Source organism: Schistocerca gregaria, chromosome 1, assembly GCF_023897955.1.
Source record: "Schistocerca gregaria isolate iqSchGreg1 chromosome 1, iqSchGreg1.2, whole genome shotgun sequence".
In the NCBI taxonomy this organism is placed as follows: domain Eukaryota; kingdom Metazoa; phylum Arthropoda; class Insecta; order Orthoptera; family Acrididae; genus Schistocerca; species Schistocerca gregaria.
Window position 1 is genome coordinate 840068295 of NC_064920.1, and position 22254 is coordinate 840090548.

At 39.0% G+C, this 22254-nt stretch overlaps 1 protein-coding gene across 1 annotated transcript in view; it reads left to right on the plus strand.

Moving 5' to 3' along the window:
- Positions 1-21540, plus strand: part of LOC126306438 (uncharacterized) — a 35372-nt gene extending 13832 nt beyond the window's left edge. Inside the window, exons 2-4 of the mRNA XM_049992065.1 lie at positions 7630-7885; positions 7968-8082; positions 21265-21540. Of these exons, the coding sequence (XP_049848022.1) occupies positions 7630-7885; positions 7968-8082; positions 21265-21399 (506 nt within the window). The 3' untranslated portion in view covers positions 21400-21540. The remainder of the gene's footprint in view (positions 1-7629; positions 7886-7967; positions 8083-21264) is intronic.
- Positions 21541-22254: the final 714 nt, after the last annotated feature.

Sequence of the window (22254 nt, forward strand, 5' to 3'; positions counted from 1 at the left end):
ATATACATGCTTTTCCAAAACATACAGTTATTTAAAACAAAGTATTTGTAAGGTATCATGTAATGCTTGGTATGAAAAAGTCTATATTGATATGAAGATTGTTGTATGGCATGAACAGAGTAAGGTTTCACAGAACCCACAGTAAATTTTGAGGAAATACCAACCAGACATTTGACATTGACCAGGAAGAAACTGAACAGAACAAGTATGATATTGAAGTTGTATCTGCACAACTGACCTTTGATAACTTCATGCACATGCATCCTGCTTTTGATTCATTATAGATCATGACAGCCATGGCATTGCTCATACTAGGTGAGGAATATTTTAAATTTTTACTTGATCTGCTACTTCCACTCATCGTTTTTTACCCTATTTGCCTTGTACACTTCCATACGCATCACTTACTCTTAATGGTAGGCTATGCAAAGTACACAAAACTTATCAGTAATGTAACAATACTAATTACTGATTTTTGTTTTTAGCCTTAAGAGAGCTTGCAGTACCATAAACTGGACCAATTTTGTCCTACTTTTGCTGGTTTTTCGAGATTAAAGTTTATTATGTCTGTTGGAACTACTTATTTCTGAGATAACAAATAATATATCGAACATGATGAACTTGGATATTTATTTGATGCACAGTTACACACACAACATACTGGGAAGAATGGTTATGTATAATAACAATACAAAGATACTGGACTGCAAAGAACATGCACACAGCAAAAAGTTGTGAGAACCAAAGATAATAAATCACTGAGATTTTAACATAAATATAAGAAATACATTTGTCCTCCTTTTACACATTTTCAACACTCCCACTTAAAGAGGACTCAAGTGTATCACCGGTATTAAGTGTTCAGAAGTTTCTCATATATATTCTGAATGCTTTGGATGTTCAGCATCTTCATCTGCATCTTAAGTGTCACCTTTGGTAATGGCTTGGTTAGTAAATCAGCCTGTTGGTTCTTGGATGAACATGCTCTAGTACAAACTCATTCTTCTTGTACTTATTGCGCACAAAGTGATAACGTACTTCAATATGCTTACTACTTTGATGAAACTCTGGGTTTCTAATAAGTTTCACTGCACTTAAATTGTCAATGTTCAAAGTTGTTTTTATATTTCTGAACAAAGCCAAGTTATTGAGAAAACTTTTCACCCAAGCAATTTCTCTCACTGTCTGACTGGCTGCAATGGGTCCAGCCTCAGTTGTAGCAAGTGCAACCACTCTCTGCTTTGTTGAGGCCCAAGAAATAATGGATTCCCTGAGCTTTAACAACATACCAGTTGTGGATCTCCTAGTTTCCGCATCACCAGTCTGAGACATTGTAGGCATGAAGGTGATTCTCCTGCCTTGAAGGAAAATAAAGTCCACAGTCCATAGTGATTTTACATGTTTCAGGATCCTTTTCACAGCACTCCAATGTATTTTCATTGGTTTCTTGAGATGCTGACTGGCATTGTTGACTGCGTTAGTGATGTCTGGGTGTGTTCCTATTGACAAATACATCAGACTTCCCACAGCTTGCCTATATGAAACATTAGACATGTCCTTCTTCCCCCTTTTATGCAGGCCATCACACATCTGATGATGATGGTTTGCAGGTACTGTTACAGAGTTAGCATCCTCCATCCTCAAGCAGCATAAAACCTTCATGGCATAAGCCCCTTGATGCAGAAAAATAGAGCCATCTGCTAATCGTTCTACCTACAGGCCCAAGTACATATCCAATTTTCTGAATATGATGCGAAATTCTCTTTGTAGTTCACTAAGCAAAAGGTTAATGGTAGAAGGATCTTCAGCAGCTATCAGACCATCATATAGAAGTACTGCCAAGATTAATGGATATTTGTGTCCTGATTGGTGAATATACATTGATCTGCAGTTGTTGGCTAAAGTCCAAACTTGCATATAACTGTTGTGAAATGTTGGTTCCAGCACCTGGAAACTTGTTTTAGACCATACAAGCTTCAATTTAGCTTACACACATGGTCAGTCCCATCTTTGAAACCTTTTGGTTGATTCATTTAAATGTTCTCTGCTAAATTTCCATAAAGCAGTTCAGACATCATATTGTTCAAGACATATGTTTCTGGATGCTACAATGGATGATACTATACAAATTGAGTCAAATCTAGTCACTGGACTGTAAGTTTCCAGGTCACTGGACTGTAAGTTTCCAGATAATCTATACCTGCAACTTGCTTGAAACTTCTAGCCACAAGTCTGGCCTTGAAATGTGGAGCATCATCACTGTTAGAATACTTGATTTTGTACACCCAACATTTATCAATGACTTGGTGATGTGCAGGTGGATCCACTAATGTCCAGGTGTGGTTAGCTTCCAAGGAATTAATTTCATCATTCATAGCATCTTTCCACTTTTCCACCTTATCACATGTAACTGCTTTGCCATATGTTTCTGGTTCACCAATATCTAAAACAGATACATGATTCTCATGCTGACAATCGTAATGATCTGCGACCTCTTAATCGATATTTCCTATCAGACTAAACAGCTTCATCAGCTACTGCTTTCCGTTTACTGACATCATCAGAATGTGCATCATTGTCTCTTCACATGCTTCTGCAGAATTCCTCACCACAGGAATAGTTTGAAGGTTGGCTTCTACAGATGATAAACTCATTAAGCCTTTTGTGGCCAGTTGTTAACAATCGGCCTACTTGCTTCTGACTCAGGTTCTTCGGCCAAAGTTTGTCTGATGATTTTACTGACGTTTCGCCAGCACGAGTGGCTGACATTGTCAAAGCTTCACCCCCCCCATTGCCAGTGGTGAACTGGAGCCGAGCTCACGGCCGCAGACTATATGTACCTGGTGCACCAATTTCTGATGGTCATTTCCGGTGTGGTTCTCCTCTTGATACCTGTGATGGTCATTCACAGCAGTATGGAAGCCAGGATCCATTTACCTTAAGGCTTTCCTCTTTCTTTTTGGAGCTGTTCCCGTGTTTGTGTATTTCTACAGCTTCTCTAAACAAGCAGGTGTGATACTGCTTCTCTACAGCCAGACCTTCTGTGACGGAGAATTTTATTACATGGTCAGTCTCATTCAGTGCGTTCTCTGCCACTGCCAATTTCTCCACCTGCCCCAACCTGCAATGTCGCTTATGTTCCTTGATCCTGGTGTTGATTGATCATCCAGTCATTCTGACGTAAACTTTTCTGCGTGTGCATGGTAAGCAGTATATTCTCGACATTGGAAGTGGGTCCCTTTTATCCTTTGCCGATCTAAGACATTCTTTGATCTTCCTTTTCGGTTTGAAAATTGTCTTTATGAGGTGTTTTTGCAATCTACACACAATCAGTAAAATAATCAGATGAGCGTTGGCTGAAGAACCTGAGACAGAAGCAAATAGGCAGATGATAAACTATTTTCAGGTATTCACTGCTCTTGATGTTGATGTTTCACGTTTGCTGCAGCTGTTCTTAAACAGTTTCTCTGTAAAAGTAACATCTCTGTAGACTTTTACTTGCCGCAGGTCTGGAAACCACACACGATAACCTTTCGTGTTTTGGTCATAGCCAACAAAATAGCCTTTGCATCCCATTTTTGCCTCTTCTCTTTAGGAACATGGACATAAATTTCTTCACCAAAAGTTCTGAGGATTTTTAAGCTTGGTTTCTTCCCTAGCCACATCTCACATGGCAGAACTCCCCTTTCTTTACTTGTTCCAGTCCACTTGAGTGTGAATACTGCATACTTCACAGCTTCTGCCCACATTTCAGTTGGCACTCCACCTGCTTGCATACAAGTCCTGGCTAACTCAACAACAGTTCTGTTTTCCCTTTCAGTGATTCCATTCTGTGGTGGATTGTAGGGCACTGTTTTCTGATGCAAGATGCCATGCTGGTTTACCAAATTGGCAATCACTTCATTACAAAATTCTAATCCATTATCTGTTCTTAATGTCTTTATGCCTTTGCACAAATGTTTTTCACTCACTTTAAGGAAATTTTCCAAACATTCAGCTGTGTCCAATTTATTCTTGGTATAGTACACTACTGTCCAGTGACTATAATCACCTTTTAACATCAAGAAATATTTTGCACCACCCAGAGAGTCTTCTTGCATTTTACCACACAAATCTGCATGTACAAGCTCACCTATTTCTTTTGATTTTGTATCACTGGATGGAAATGGCAGTTTGAACATTTTACCAATTGCACAGTCTTCACACGGAAACTTCTGATCCTGGAAATTCATGTTAGCACTTGACAAAACTTGCTTAACTTGCATGATATTTTGATGTTCCATCCTCTTGTGCCACAGAAAAAGAGGTTCGATGCAGCAACATTTGCACAATACTCATGATTTGTAACAACCTTAAATTTCATTTTAAACAGCTTGTCGTGCCTCTCTCTCACTGCAATAACACTTTCATCCCTTAAAAATTTATGCAATCTATTGTCAGACTGATATGTCATATCTTTATCAAGGGCAGCACCCAAAGAGAACAGATTATAGGTCAACTCTGGAACATACAAAACCTTGCTAATGTGCTTCTCCTTCCATTGCTTTCCAGAGTAAGCCAGAATATTAATGTTTCCAGATCCAACAGCAGGAATGTATTTTCCATCACCAATACGGACAGGTCTTGCCTCTGGAAATTCTTCATAGGTGGTGAACCAAGAACATTGATTGGACATGTGGTCAGTTGCTCCTGAATCCACATACCATGCTTCTCCAGTTGTATCTGAATCACTTGCTCTAAACATTGCTTCTCCTATGAGAGCTGCTTCACTGGGTGAAGACTGGTTGCAATTGTGGCCTTTCACTTTTTGCAGTCAAGGATCCAGTGCCCTGGCTTATGACAATAGTGACAAGTACCTGATTTTCCACAATGGTTGTGTTTTTTACCACCTTTTTTATGAGAGCTGTTATTTGATGCATTTGCTGTGCTTTTAACTTGATCACTTACATTAATTCTATTTTCCTCAATGGCAAGTCTGGAGATCAGATTACTAGGTGTTCGTTCACTTGCCTGCACAAATTCCCATTCACTCACCAAATATCTGTATGCCACTGGTAAAGTCTTCAAAAATTTTGTAACAACCATTTGTGCTGGTATTTGCTAACCAATAACCTGCAATGATAATGGTAAACCATCTCCATCAGGACCTTGCCTAGTACGGCGATGCGGGTCTCCTGCATCATTTCCCACACTTTGTAAAGAAGCATGGGACTTCATTTCCATTTTTCCAACAATTCTTTCATTGTACATTTGTGAAAATATTGATTTTTATATGCAATAAGTAAGATGAACTTGAAAAACAAACCCCACTTTAATAATGGCTGCAGTACTTATCACAAGGAGAACTTCAGATTCCATAACATCACTTACAGCTTTACACTCAGACACCACTGTACATGGGGCCAAAAATATAATAAACTGCAAGGCAGGAACATTTTGAACATGGGCCTTTGCTCTTTGAAAAGATTACTCCATAACAGTGTAGTAGAAAAATGCCACTGTACCATTGAAGAATTCGTGGAAAACAATTTGAAACTTCGAACAACAGAAGTATGTAGACTATTAATCTGTAAACTGCTAATATATAACAAATGTTGTAGTGTTCTTGTATTTCTATTAGATACACTTGCATAACTTTTAATTTATAATGCATGTTTCAAAAAGCAATGTAAAAAGATCTTTTGTAAATAATTATATTCTTTTCAAACTCGATGTGTCTCCAGTACAGCAGATCACATAATCTGTACGTGTTACATAGTGGGAGTAATAAATCAAATTTCACATTGTTCTGTAGGTAGTCTAATTTGTTGATTGAGTATATTTTCCCATCATCCTACCAATAAAGCAAAGTTTGCCACCTGCTTCATCTACAACTGAGCTTGCCTGATCATTCAATTTAATATTCACAGAAATTGCTACACTCAGATATATGTGTGAATTTACCATTTCCAATTATGATTAATTGATACTATAATCATAGGATACTATGTTTTTGCATTTTGTGATGTGCACAGGTTTAAAATTTTAAAAATAAGAAAGAAGTTACCAATCTGTGTTCACTTTCAAATCTTATAATCTGACTGAATTTTAATGAGTTTTTAGACAGTACTCATCAGTGGGTAACTGCACCATCTGCAAAAAGTCTGAAGTTACTGTTAAAATTGTGTGACACCTAATTAATATACAATGTGAACAGCAGGGGTCCCAACACGCTTCCCTGGGGCACACTTGAAACTACTTATTCATTGGTCAATTACTCTCCATTTGAGATCACGAATGGCATCCTCCCTACTAAGAAATCCTCAATCAGCTCACAAATTTCAGTTTATGGACCAAATGATCATATTTTCATTAATAAGTGTTCTCGTTGTGATGAGTCAAATACTTTTTGTAAGTCAAGAAATGTAGCATCTATCTGACTGCCTTGAGTCATAACTTTCAAGATGTCATGTGAGAGAATTCTGAGTTGGGTTTTGCACGAGTGGTGTTTTCATAAACCATATTGGGTGTTATGTAGGAGGTCATTTTGTTTGACGTAACACACTACATTTGGGCTCAGGGTATGTTGTAGGATTCTGCAACAGAGGGATGTCAGTTATTTGGGTCATAGTTTTCTACTACTCTCCTTGTAGATGACTGCGACATATGATTTCTTCCAATACTCACCACAGCTTTTTTTTCTCTCTCTCTCTTTTTTTTTTAATATATATATATATATATATATATATATATATATATATATATATAATCTGATGCTCTGGAGCCTTGTTCAGTTTTAGTGAGTGTAAATGTTTCTCAGTGCTACTAACACTAATATCTGTAACACTCACCACTGCAGTGGTGCAAGAATTAAGCTGTGACAACATTCTAATATCCTTCTTTGTAAGGGAACATTTAAAACAAAAGAGTTAAGAACTTCTGGTTACCCCTTGTTACCTTTAGTTTGAGTTCCTGGGTATTTCCATGAGTGTCTGGAAACAGATTTTGCTGCCACCAACAAACTTTACGTATGGCCAGAATTTCTTTTGGTGTTGTGAGATCTTTCAATAATATTTTTCTGTGCTAGTCACTGAAGGTTTCATTAATTGCCCCTTCTGCATTTCATTCAGCATCTTGCAATCTGGAGCCCTAAACTTTTTTTGTGCCCATTTATTGTGAATTAGTGACTATTTCTTTTGAAATTAATTTGCACAATTTCTTTTGAAGTTAATTTGCTCAGACTGTAAGCCAGGAGGTTCCCTCCCATAATTAATTGTTCTACTGTTTGTGTATCTATACATTGCATGATCAATTGTTCTTATAAACTAGAGGCTCAGTGGGTACACATCTAGCTTGAAATTTCATGAGGTTCATATTATTTTGTAAATATGCTCAGACCAAGGGGCTCCTTCTACTTCTTTTAATCTCTATTACTGTGGGGAAGCACTTCATTTAGATTGGGTGATCACATAACTTTATATATCTTGTAAGTCCCAAAAATTGTTCATATTATAAGATAAATTTACTTTGCAGTCCTAACTTTGAACTCACCTGCATATAACTTGTGCAAGATATTTAATCTCTACTTTTTTGAGTTATTTCTAACCATACATACTTACTAGCCTACAGATAAAATATTTTGTTTTACAGGGCAACGTTTGCGACATGATGAAGCTCCCCTACGAGGTCCACCAACAGAATATGACAAGCTAGTTGAGGATTTCTATGCAAAACTTCAGGCTCACCGTAAAGAAGCCAAGCATAAGTTGGATGAGCGCCAGCAATCTGGAGCAAAAAGACTGGTTTCACGGTTTCCTGGCTGGAATGAAATGACAATTACCAACCTACACAACATGTTCCTTCTCTTTGACAGCAGTAATCTTGGAATGCTCAACTTTGATGACTTGTAATGAACAGAATATTAAATATGATCAATACAGCTTTTGTTCTTAGAATATCTGTGTTCATTTTAACCATTTCTGTGTCAGCTGTGCCATTCTGGGATGCCTTGGTGATGAAAGTCCCTACGATGTACGTAAACTTCATCATGATACAGCAGACAAGGACATGGATGGTTGTATCAGTTATGAAGAGTTCCTTTCGGTATGTACACTCATCATGCAAAGCTTTAGACTCATTCTGTAGCACAGGTTCTAGTACTGAAAGCTGTAACTCTTGTCCAGTAAACCACATACATATTTCATTCTCCTTCTTCTTCTTCTTCTTCTTCTTCTTCTTCTTCTTTAGCTTAATACATCTTTATCATGAATATCATTAAACAGACAACAATAGCACTTAGTACAGAGCTTTTGGGAAGTAAATGTCACTGATCTTACAGAAAAAACTCCCCAGGTATATCTGGCACACTCAGAGCTCAGTAGTGATCAATGCTGGCAATCATTTAGCACTGTAAACTTAGGACTTCCCACAATGTTTGGATGGACAGTGGAGCATCATATATGTTGGAGAGCATGGATATTGATAGAACCATTTGGCTCTTGAAGATAGTACAAACCTCTAAAAAAATTTATATAATGTTAATTATAAGATACAAAATAGTGTATTCTTGCCAAAGAGAGAAAAAGTAAGGAGGATCAGAATTTGACATCCTATCAATGACAGGAACAAACCACAAAGTCAGGTCAGGAAAAATGGAATTGGCTGTGCTCTTTCAAAGAAACAAAATTGTCATTTACCTTAAGTGATTCACGGAAGGCAAGAGAAATATAAATTTGGATGGCAGGACAGGTATTTGAACCACCATCCTTTCCGATACAAGTCCAATATCTGACCACGGCGCTACATTTACTGGTAAAGACAGCAAGAACTAACCAAGAAAATTATATCTGAAATATAAAGGCACTTAAGCTCTATGCTTCCATATGTGACACAGTATTGAATTATAATAAAAGTGGACATATCCTAAACATTGAAAAATCCACTTTAAATGGTTGTAAGGTACAACTGACAAACTTGAAGATGGCAGCAAAGTCTGTCAAAGCCAGTTGTTTTAAATAAAGCAATATTTATGCAATGTAGGCTGTTGAATAGTTTTGGTAAGTAAACGAGATCTCAAAATGAGAAAATTCAGTCTGTAAAATTAAACATGTTCTTACAACAATTAAAGAATACCTACACCATTTTTACAAATGCTTCAAAATTTAAATTAAGTGGATTGAAGCTAGCCTGGAGATCTAAATTGACTCAGGACCAAGGAAAATTAATTAATTTTTAAAATCAAATTACTTATAATTTTATTTAAATCTGCTGTTAATTTCTGTCAGGTTCATTTCTCTATTCAACCAGGCTAATAATCCACAGATACATTTTCACAATCATGTGAAATCATTAGTACAAAAAACATCAATGACAAATTCACATTATACAGGAGGTAAGCAAATTAACATCCTGAAAACAAATTTGCAACAGCATGAACCTTAAGAACTGGTGAATAATTATTTCATCCTGTATTTTCAAATATTTTTTTAATGTTTAATATTACCATTATATTTCTGAAAATTTTGGATAACTGTAACCAGAGTGCCATAATGTTTACATAAATCCTTAAAAAGTTGCCTTAAGTCATATAAATGTTCTTTCACAGCAAATTTTAGCTCTCTTACACAATAGCAGCTTAACATTTACCACTATGTGTTGTCCAAGTTATTGATTACTCATTATGTTACTTACAGTCTGCTAATGTATGAAGTCCTTTTACCAAAAATTACTACCACAAAGATGGGATCCACAGCAGTACATAATACTGCTTTCATTCTTCAGTACTAATCTCATTATAACTTTACATACCTTATCACTTTCTATTCTTCACATACCTCATTATTCCATTATTTACTTCTACATTAGACCATTATTAACTCTTGAGGAAACAGGCTGTTTTTCATAACATGAGCAGGCGTGCAGTACACTTTGGACACATGTAAAGAATAGATTTCTTTATGTTGCCAATATAAATATGGATTAACAAAATTGCAGTTTAATATTAATTTAATTAAACAACAATAAAATAAATTAACATTATATGAGGTAAACTACTTTTTAATTGAACTATAGTAAAATGGTCCTTTCACTGTATCATTCTGTTGCTACACACAAATGTCACCCCCAGCAACAACCCACTTGGAGCATTAAGCAGCACTGTTGCATCAGATCCTTGCCAATTGCTTATTTGATTAGTAGTTATCTCATAAGTGCCTCATTGTGGGATTATTCTGACAGCTCTGAATCTGGGTCATTTTTCTCTTGCCTAGCTTGCTGTTTATTTAATATCACTACAGCTCACTTGTTAGGTGAGTAAAAAAGGAAAGAATAGCTATGGGCTTGCAGTTGTAAAACAACATCGTTGAGCACCCAAAAACTTCAAACCACACACACACAGTACAAAACAATCTTACTTGTGATTGGTGTACTTTAAACACAGGCATGCCTACTCAAGAGTTAAACCCCACATTCCCTGCTTTGTTTTAACTCCCAAATACTGAGTAAAAAAAAAAGAAGTATAGCTACTACTGATAAGCCCAACTCTTCTTTGAACAACAGATAATACACAAGTTAATCAACGCATTATTTCACTCTATTTAACATACTTTTCTTTTCTCCAACCTGAGGAGCTACACTGTGACACATTTTACTCAAAACACACATTAGTACAGACAACTGTAATCAATTCACATGTAACTTCTTACATAAATGTCACTGAGTTCAGTTTTGAAATCTTTCCCTCTGCAGTTGCTATACAAATTTCTAGTGTTTTCTGAGTGATTTTCCATTAACATTTTCAAATTAATTACACAGTTTTCCATATTTTTGCTTGCCTCAAATTTTATGTTATTTATATCAGAAAGAGATTCATTATTTTGAACAAAATTTCGTCTTTATTACTACACCCCCAAAAGTAAAATAAAACATGTTTCCTCTTTAACTGCATTGAAATGTTCTTAACTTCCATCCTCTTCAACATTGTTAGTAATTACTGATATAGAAATTTTAATTGTACCAAAATGAGGATAGTAGAAAACAGTTATGTTACTCTTACAGTCTGGAAAAAGAGAGTGAAACAAAAGACGAGGAATGGATTCACCCAGCTGGGGAAGCACACTGTTTTCCAGGCACTGTATTCACTAGAGACCAGTGAGATTTCTACTTATTTATTTTATACACTCCAGACAGAGTTCCAGTCCTGTTTACAAAATTAATTTCCCCTAACTTCAGAAATGGTTCACTGTCTTTGTGCTTCACTTTGAAACATTTTGTAAGAACAACATATGGTTTTCACTCAACAATCTTCCTCAAAGCATACAATTCATTAAATTCCAAATAAACCAGCTCTCATGCATTGTTATGGTCAATACTGATAACTTAAATGGACCATGACATACATGTAGAAATTTACATAACTCCCCATTCACTTACAGGAGATTGAACCTCCTGCTTTGTGGTTTAGTTGGCTTCCCCTATACTGTCATGCTTTCCTTTTCAGGAGATCCCACCATAGAGTATTGCTCAAATGTGTGGAATCTGCACTAAGTAGGACTAGAAGGAGATATTGAATATAGACAGAGAAGGGTGCATGATTGGTCACAGGTTTGTTTGATCCATAGGAGAGTGTCACAGAGAAACAAACTGAACTGGCAGATGCTTGAAGATAGATGTAAACTATCCAAAGAAGCCTTGAGCATCCGCTGGTGAAGTATGAGTGCAGCAGCAGTGCAGTAGCGAGTTGCATATTTAGCTTTCATATTTGTTTTGTAATTTTATTCTTAATTTCTTTCTGAGTGTTTGTGCACTTGCATATTTAATTACATAAAATCCTTGTGTATTCTCGTATTTGAGAGGAGTAATATTGCTTATTGATAGCTATAGAGTATAAAGTCATGGAGTCATTAGTCAGTTGTTTGTTTTGGACAGCCAGTGCACTTTTGACACAGCTCAGTGAGCCTTGAGCAGCCGCTGGTGAAATATCAGTGCAGCAGCAGTGCAGTAGCAAGTCGCTTATTTAGCTTTAATATTTGTTTTATAGTTTGATTCTTAATTTCTTTCCAAGTGTTTGTGTGCTTGCATATTTAGTTACATAAAATCCTTGCATATTCTCATATTTGAGAGGAGTAAGATTGCTTATTGATAGCCAAAGAGTATAAATTCACAGGGTCGTTAGATATTAGCGGTAGGATGGATAGGGTGTGTGTGTATGCTGTGTGGCGGTGCAGGAGGAACTGGCCTCGGTTCGCGAGCAGGTGAGCATGCTGTTGGCCATGGTCAGCCGTCTTCAGGCTGCTGCCTTGAGGTGCAATGACGGCAGAGGGTCTGGCACGTCGCTTGAGACACCCCAGGTGTCGCTTGCTGTGTCCGCTGACTCAGCCGCCGAGCACCTTCTAGTGTACCTGGCGCGTTGGGGTCACCCTCACCTCAGATTGAGTGGCAGACTGCAATGTGTTCGCGTCGCTTGAGGCGGAGGGCCAATGTGGAGGCTGGCCGGCTGGCCTCGCCCGTTCATCCTGTCAGTGGGCAGGTGGGCGCTCCTTCAGCAGGGCCCGAGCAGGCACACGGGGGCAAAAGCTTGCTGGTTATTGGGAGCTCCAATAGGCGGGTGATGGAGCCCCTTAGGGAAATAGCATACAGAGCTGGAAAGAAATCCAATGTGCACTCAGTCTGTCTGCCTGGAGGCCTCATCTGAGATGTGGAGGCGGCCTTGCCTGCAGCTATCGAGTGTACGGGGTGCAGTCGTCTGCAAGTAGTTGCTCATGTTGGCACCAATGATGCCTGTTGCTTGGGTTCTGAGGCAATCCTCAGTTTGTACAGGTGACTGGTGGATTTGGTGAAGACCGCTGGCCTTGCATGCAGGGTGCAAGCAGAGCTCACTATTTGCAGCATTGTTCCCAGAGTGGATCGGGGTCCTTTGGTTTGGAGCCAAGTGGAGGGTCTCAGTCAGAGGCTTAGTCGACTCTGTGACAGTCTTGGCTGCAGATTTCTAGACTTGCACTATTGGGTGGGGAATTGTAGGATGCCCCTAGATAGGTCAGGTGTGCACTACTCAGGTAGCAGAGTACTTGTGGCGTGCACATGGGGGTTTTTTAGGCTAGGCAGTAGTGCAAGGTGTCCTGATGAACACTCACCAGTTGACATGCAGGCAGAGAAATCAGGATGCACTCAGTGAAAAGACACTTCAGCTATCAAGATATTAGCAGTAAATTTTCAAAGTGTTCGGAATAAAGTTCCTAAATTTACTGTGCTCTAGGAAGCGTGTGGCACGCAAATTATTCTCAGAGCTGAGACCTGGCTGAACCCTGAGATAGGAAGTTCTGAAATATTTACTGAGGTTTGGGACATGTATCAGAAAAACAGATTAGACACCGTAGGAGGTGGTGTCTTCATTGCAGTTGACAAAAATATCGTGTCTACTGAGGTCGAAGTAGAGTGTGATTGTGAAGTTATCTGGACACGTTTAAAGGGGCTAGGGGAAATAAAGTTAATTGTGGGGTGTTATTACCGGCCACCAGGTTCCACTGTGACAGGTCTAGAATCATTCAAAGGGTGTCTACATTCTGTATCTCAGAAGTACCCGGATCATGCTACATTAGTCAGAGGCGACTTCAACCTACCTAGTATAGGCTGGGATGTCTATGGATTCATTACAGGTGGCACAGACAAGCCGTTGTGTGTATTACTTTTGAACACATTATCCGAAAACTGTCTTGAGCAGCTAAATCGACAGCCAATGCGTAATAGAAATATTTTAGATCTTGTAGCCACGAACAGACCAGATCTCATTGACGGTGCCAGTGTTGAGACAGGGATTAGCGATCATTATGTTGTCATTACAACTATGGTTACAAAAGTTACAAAGTCAGTAAAGAAGGCTAGAAGAGTATTCTTACTAGAGAGAGCAGATAAGCAGTTGTTAGCATCCCACTTAGTAAATGAATCGACTTCATTTACTTCCAGTACAATAGACGCGGAAGAATTATGGGCACATTTTAAACACATTGTAAACCACGCCTTGGACAAGTATGCATCAAAAAAGTGGTTTATGTACAGAAAAGACCCACCGTGGTTTAACAATGCAATTCGGAGAATGCTCAGGAAGCAAAGGCAGTTGCACTTGCAGTACAAGAAAGATCAGGAGAATGAGGACAGGTAAAAGTTAGTAGAGATTCATGCTCTTGCAAAAAGAGCGATGCGTGAAGCATTCAACGACTACCGCCATCATACCTTATCAAAAGATCTTGCTGAAAACCCAAGGAAATTCTGGTCTTACGTAAAATCGGTAAGCAGGTCAAAGGCTTCCATCCAGTCACTCACAGATCAGTCTGGCCTGGCAACAGAAGACAGCAAAATGAAAGCTGAAATTTTAAATTTAGCACTTGAGAAATATTTCATGCAGGAGGATCGTACAAACATACTGCCATTTGAGTCTCGTACAGATTCCCATATGGAGGACATAGTGATAGACATCCCCAGGGTTGTGAAGCAGCAGAATGGGTTGAAAATAAATAATTGCCAGGTCCTGATGGGATTTCAATTTGGTTTTACAGAGAGTACTCTACTGCATTGGCTCCTTACTTTGCTTGCATTTATCGCGAATCTCTTGCCCAACATAAAGTCCCGAGCAACTGGAAAAAAGCGCAGGTGATGCCTGTATATAAGAAGGGTAGAAGGACGGATCCTCAAAATTACGGACCAATATCCTTAACATCGGTTTATTGCAGGATTCTCAAACATATTCTCAGTTAGAAATATAATGAATTTCCTTGAGACAGAGAAGTTGCTGTCCATGCATCAGCACGGCTTTAGAAAGCATCGCTCCTGCAAACCACAACTCACACTTTTTTCACATGATATCTTGCAAACCATGGATGGAGGGTATCAGACAGATGCAACATTCCTTGACTTCCGGAAAGCGTTTGACTCAGTGCCCCACTGCAGACTCCTAACTACGGTATGAGCATACGGGATTGGTTCCCAAGTATGTGAGTGGCTCGAAGACTTCATAAGTAATAGAAGCCAGTACGTTGTCCTAGATGGTGAGTGTTCATCGGAGGTGAGGGTATCATCTGTAGTATCCCAGGGAAGTGTGGTAGGTCTGCTGTTGTTTTCTATCTACATAAATGATCTTTTGGATAGGGTGGATAGCAATGTGTGGCTGTTTGCTGATGATGCTGTGGTGTACAGGAAGGTGTTGTCATTGAGTGACTGTAGGAGGATACAAGATGACTTGGACAGGATTTGTGACTGGTGTAAAGAATGGCAGCTAACTCTAAATATAGATAAATGTAAATTAATGCAGATGAATAGGAAAAAGAATCCTGTAATGTTTGAATACTCCATTAGTAGTGTAGCGCTTGACACAGTCACGGCAACTAAATATTTGGGTGTATCATTGCATAGCGATATAAAGTGGGACAAGCAAGTAATGGCAGTTGTGGGGAAGGAGGATAGTCATCTTTGGTTCATTGGTAAAATTCTGGGAAGGTGTAGTTCATCTGTAAAGAAGACTGCTTATAAAACACTAATATGACCTATTCTTGAGTACTGCTCTAGCGTTTGGGATCCCTATCAGGTCAGATTGAGGGAGGACATAGAAGCAATTCAGAGGCGGGCTGCTAGATTTGTTACTGGTAGGTTTGATCATCACGCGAGTGTTACGGAAATGCTTCAGGAACTCAGGTGGGAGTCTCTAGAAGAAAGGAGGCGTTCTTTACATGAATCGCTACTGAGGAAATTTAGAGAACCAGCATCTGAGGCTGACTGTAGTACAATTTTACTGCCGCCAACTTGCATTTTGCGGAAAGACCACAAAGATAAGATAAGAGAGATTAGGGCTCATACAGAGGCATATAGGCAGTCATTTTTCCCTCACTCTGTTTGGGAATGGAACAGGGAGAGAAGATGCTAGTTGTGGTACGAGGTACCCTCCACCACGCACCATATGGTGGATTGAGGAATATGTATATATATGTAGACTTATAAAGTTTCAAGAACTGGCTTTAAATGATGACTCTAAGAATATACTACAGCCTCCTGTGTATCACTCCCTTAGGAATAGAGAGAACAAAATTAGATTAATTGTGGCAAACAGATAGGCATTTAAATACTCATTCTTTGTGCACTACGTACTTGAATGGAATGGATAAAAATTAGTAATGGTACATGCCATGCATATCACATTGGTTTGCAGAGTATAGATGTAGATGAGGATTCTAATTTTTTCTTCTAGATATTTCACATGAAATCAGAAATTCTCTTTCTTCCTCAGTAATAATAGTAGGCTTTCCTCCAAAAATCAATTCACAAGGAGCAAAACCAGTACATTCATTCTGTAAGTTGCTTATTATATTTTCAAAGTTTTGTATGGGATTTTCTCAGGCAGTGAGTTTCTTGCTACAACAGATATGATACAAGCAGTTAACTTTTTTCAGTACTCTTTCACTCATACTTCCTCATGGTAGTAGACTGAAATACTTATACATTTAATTTTATACATCCTCATACATTGCATAAACCTTGCTGAAATCAATTGGGGTCCACTATCTGAAAGCTCAGGACCCCCTACCTTGTGAAAATAGTCTTATTGTAATCTTTCCACAACAATTCTTGTAATTTGCCCATTTTGTTGGATATAATTTTACATGTTTAGAGAAGTTAACCAATATAACAAATATAATTTTTCAACCCCTCCAGTAGAAGTAGATAATGATGCTAATAATTCATCTGTAACAAATTCCTTCAGCATATTGAGAATAACAGAGCGCATTAAATTTTTTGATGAGACTGTGTTTGTTTTCAGTCTCGTTTGTGATATCCAGACAGACAGTCCTTGACTCTTCTCTATAAATCATTAAATCTCATTGTTTGCTGTAATTTTACTATCATTTTCTTATTATATAATGACCATAACTTTCATGTATGTAATCAATAAATTTATCTACATGCTGTTCATAGAAACACAATTTCCTTTCCTGATTATTTATGGATATCTTTCTGGACAACAAATACAATTTTGAAAAAATATCTGAGTTGTAATATTGTTTAATTTCTCTAAAATTTTCATCCTCATTCTGTTCCCTGTGCATGTGTTTACAAATTTTCCAAATCAATTTTTCGTCTTTTATCACCTCCAAGTAAAATAATGTTACATCATCCCTATTTAGATGCTGATCATTCCCTTTCCTCTTTCCCATAGACTTTCTTGACAAAGTATCTGCTATTCATCATACTGTCTTTACCCTGTGGCATCAATAGTTCGTATCAACCATGAAACTTAATATCTGTGATCTCTCAAGCCTCCATCTTAACGTTACTTTAGTCAGTTCTTTATTATACTTCATTCTGTAAGGACGCAGTCTCAAATGTAAATATATATATGAGCTACAACATATATTGTAATTAAGTTTGCTATATTCTGATTACCAATCCTGTTTCCATAGTGGTGACCCCACAGTTCATTCGTGTTTGGCATCTTCCGCACCAGTGTTTATGCAACAGGTTATATGCCCTACGCAATGACCACACCAAACAATGCCTTGTTCGAGGATGTGGAAGCACAACTCTGCTCACCGAGTTTCGTCATTTCTTCACCAATGGCATATTCATCATTTATGCACAGTGATTCACATTCTCAACCAACACTGTGTGCTAACCTCATTAGTTTACAACAATCAACAACTATGCCATTAGCGTGAACAATGGACTCAGGCTACGCGTCACCGTATTATGCCCATCCGACAGTGAAATGTGAACTGAACAATATTTCGAACTGTGTCTCTTCAAATCAAGTGTTTCAAGAACAATGTGATCTCCATTCGAACACGTGTTTAGCCACCCACCGGCTTGCTACACCAGTTACTGTGAGGCCATGTGCAACACTGCCATTACTACAAATCATGCCGGAACCATTCTGCACACTTGGTGTTCCAGTTGTGTCTCATCTACATACAAAATTCAGTGTTTCGCATAACATGGACACCTTACCTCACCTCAGTGGCCCGCCACATGCACTACAGGCATATTATACATCAGATAGTTTCCACGCAGGTGGTGTTCTCGGTCCTCCCCTCCCCCCACCCCCCACCCCTCACCCCCCACCCCCCACCCCCCAGCCCGGCCTCACTTGTGAGGGTCCCCGTTTCTGGTCGCTCAACTGCCTGCCACTCCCACAGCACTGCCTGTGTCTGCCGTGCCAGTCTCTCGCCCTGTTCCGGAAGCGGGTCGTTTACATCCAGAACTTGTCACTCATGGTCCAGTTTTCAGGCCCCCTTCATGTGCTGTCTATCTGCCCATTTACATGTTACCATCCATGCCTGCCGTGCTGTTTTTTCGTGACACACAGTCAACTATGTGAGCTGCCACTACTACCGATTCGCTCACCTGGTTTAAATCCAGGCCTACCGTGCCAGCCTCCAACTTAACCTCAGTTCAGCCACTACCCCAGGAGACACCAAAGCCATTGCCACCCCCTCCTGGCTGCCTGCTGACGCTACCGCCCTTATATGCGGACAACCCGGCATCGTAGTTCACGCTTGTCAAGCATCTGTTCAAGTTACATCATGAGTCTGATGACAACTCAAAGTTTCTCTGACTCATCACACACCTCCACGACCACTCAGATTTTTTTTGTGACCTGCTCCTCTCTCTGCCGCCTGCACCAAAATACGAGTTTGCAAAGACTATAATGGAATGACCTGCCTGCTGGCCATAAGAATTAATAATCAAGATTCTCTACGAGGAACACCTGGGGGGGAATGCACTCTACCGCCTGCTCTTGTGCTTGCTACATTGTCACCATCACCACTGCAACTGTGCACAGCCAACAACACTGTACTCACAATTGCTGGAACTGTACACTTCACGCTTGACCTCAGCACAGATACACAACTACCTTGGACATTCCTAGTGGCAGAGTCAATTGAACCAGTGCTGGGAGCCAGTTTCCTCCAGCACTACCCCTTTATTACAATGAGATGGCCAGCAGCTGATCTGTGGTATGGTCAGTGATACGCTATCTGCTGGTTCTGTAATGCTCCCTGTCACACTGCCGCTGCTTAACGCACCACTCAAGTCGAAGATCCAAAGCGAAGCACATGTCAACCAACTACAATTAAAGGCAGCTGAGCACTCATCATTACATCATGACAATGAGGTCACATGTGCACCAACGAACAACTTATGGAGACAAATCAAGGATCCCACTGCATCACTAGACATAGGACAACAGCATCTCAATGGCCTTCATCATCTTGATACCGATTGCTACCACTGTGCTGCTGCTATGAACACTTCTCAGGTTAGTGAAGTGTCAAAATCCCCACTCAAGTGTCCTTCCAAAACAGTGCAGTGTGTCATTAACAGTGAGGGCGAATCACATCATGCACTGCCAGCTGGATTAATTTTCTGGTCCCCTTTTCTGGTCCCCATATGTGCCATGTGAGTTGCTGCAGTCCACCAAATTGCAACAGCACCAGGTCCTCCTTTCTGCCACTGTCCGTCATCTAGTGCCCCAAAATTTAAAGTGGCTAAAGCTGTGGTGGATGGACTCTTTTAAGCTGGGATAGTCAGTCCTCCAGGCAGTGCTTGGGCCTCCCCAATTAAACTAGTTCATAAAAAGAATGGTACTTAGCGCCTATGCAATGACTACTGCTACCTCAGTGCCCATACAGTCATTGACAGCTACCTCATTCTGACCTTGCACTATTTTTCCTACATCTTGGCTGGGGCAAAAATTTTCAGTGTCATTGATCACAAAACATCATACCTGTAAATTTGAATGTGGTCAAAGACATATCAAAAATTGAGGTAATCTTGCCATTCAGTCTCTTTGGGTTCCTCTACATACTGTACAGAAAAAAAAGATATGGCACAGACACAGCAGAGATTTATTGACAGTGTACTGCTAAATTTGCCTTTTTGTTACACCTATACAGGTGATGAGATAACCTTTTTGCAAAAAGAGTAAGACCATAATGGCCACCTGCCCGTCAACCTTGATAAGCTAGCCTCTCATGGGGTCATGATAACTGATGACAATCACAAGTGGCAACTTCAGCAACCCTATGTGACTTTTGTCAGACACTACTTCAACACATTTGGTGCATGTCCTACTCCTCAGAAAACTGAACGGAGGCACCCCCTCCAACTTACCAACACAGGTTTCTGAGGTAATAAATTTCTACAGGAACCAATTGCCACACACTGCTGAGACTTTAATACCTCTCGCATAAGCATTGCAGGCAAGAATATATATGGTAAACCTTGACTTGACTGGACCCTGCAAATCTCAGATGGCCTTTGACAAAATAAAAGAACACCTGTTACATACCACAACATACATCACCCAATGCACATCTAATTATCATGTTCAGTGCTGGTTTTTTGTGCAATAATCATGCACCAAAAGAGATGAATATACGGATGAGTTATAATGATGCAAGAGCCATGAATTGTCTCACCATATTTCAGGCTGTTTCTTTCTCTCATTTTCTCACTGGCATCGCAACGCATCCCAATAGTACCATTGATTCACATTTCGTTCCTGTGGCATGAATTCATGATTAACTAATCCTTCAAATTCAAAGAAAACTATCAGAATGGCTTTGATATTTGACCGATCTGATGAGCTTTTTTTGATCTTGGAAAAACTTTCCTGACTCACTGTGTAGATTGGACCTTGGTGTCAACATCACAACCATAGACCCCGTAGACCTATGTCTCATCACCAGTAATGATTCTCTTAAGGAATATCTCATTCTCATTTGTGCAATCCAAAAGATCTTCGCACATTGTGAGGCTAAGGTTTTTCCAGTCACCTTTAAATTTTGTGAACCATTTGTAACACCAAATACAGTTTAAGCACATACATCATTTGGTGTGTCTCAGCAAAGGCTTTCTTGAGTTTCACACAAAATTTAATGCAGATGTGCTGCTCCTCTAACTTTGCCATCTTGAAATTCTGAAACTGTGCAACATGACACTGCCCAATAACCAACAGACATACAACAATGAAACTTCTGGCAGTTACACATTAAACACAGGGTTGTGCAGGAATGCCAACTGAATTACGCTCCAACACACCATTGGTGCGAAATTATGAACATTGTGGAATTTTTTGAACAGACATTTTTTAATCTTCTTTTTTTAACATAAAGTATTTCACTTTTCCATTAAAGTGATTTTTTTTTGTTTTGAGAACATTGTTCTGTAATTCTGTGGATATCTCTCTAAGCAGTGCCTAGTCACAAGCAGACAAATCTGAATTAGTGTTTTCACTCTTTGCAGCTTGTGTACAATTTTGATCCTCCCGAGGACAATGAGATTAGAGGACTGGCAAAACTCTGCCTTAAAATGGCTGATGATATTAAGTTTGTTGGTGGACTCTCACTTGGAGAGCAGTTGGAATATGGACTGTTTTAGTATAAGATAGTGTGTATTTTGATATTCCTACTCAATTAGTCACAAAAAGCTGAGACTCTGTGATGTGAAAATATGATCTTTTGCTGATATGTATGTAATATGTAATGAAGGTATCTACCCATTAAATTATTCTAAAAGAAAGAAAACCAGTTAATGTTAACAACATGTCAGATCTGCTAATGATAGCGTACATGTTTGCCCAAAAAATTTTCAAAATAATTTTTTCTTTGATTAGAAACATCTGTGTGGAAAGACACTACTGTCTTCCATTGTCAACTGTTGAGTCTAGTGGTCTATAAAATGTTCATCAAAAGAATAAACCTGATGTAAACAAACACAAACGTGATGATTGGTCTGAAGACATAGTACATATACACTGGTGTTGTTACGCTCTTTGAAGTAGGACCTACTATGTATTAGATATCTTATTACTAAGTTACATTAAATAAAACTTAAAGATATTCAAATGCATTAACAGCCATCAATGTTTTTCTTGATCATGCTTTAGCCATGTAGTTTTTATTTAAAAAATTGTGTACAGTCACAACCTCTTCAGCACTGCACTCTGATGGTCTCACTGTTAATGCACAGTATGAAAATGACAGACTGCTTTCTGTTCTGTAGTGAAACACGCGTGTGGAACATGATTAAAAATTTGCCAGGAAATAGGCTCTTCTTAATGTTTTACATAAATTTACTTTGAAGTTTTCCCAACGTTGTATATAATACAGTTGATCAACTCACATTGAAAGTGAAGTGCAGTTGGTAGCAGTGCATTTGTTCAAATTTCCCCAGTATCACTTTTTTCTTCTCATTCAATTTGAAATGCCTACATCTTGTATTTATGAAATCCAT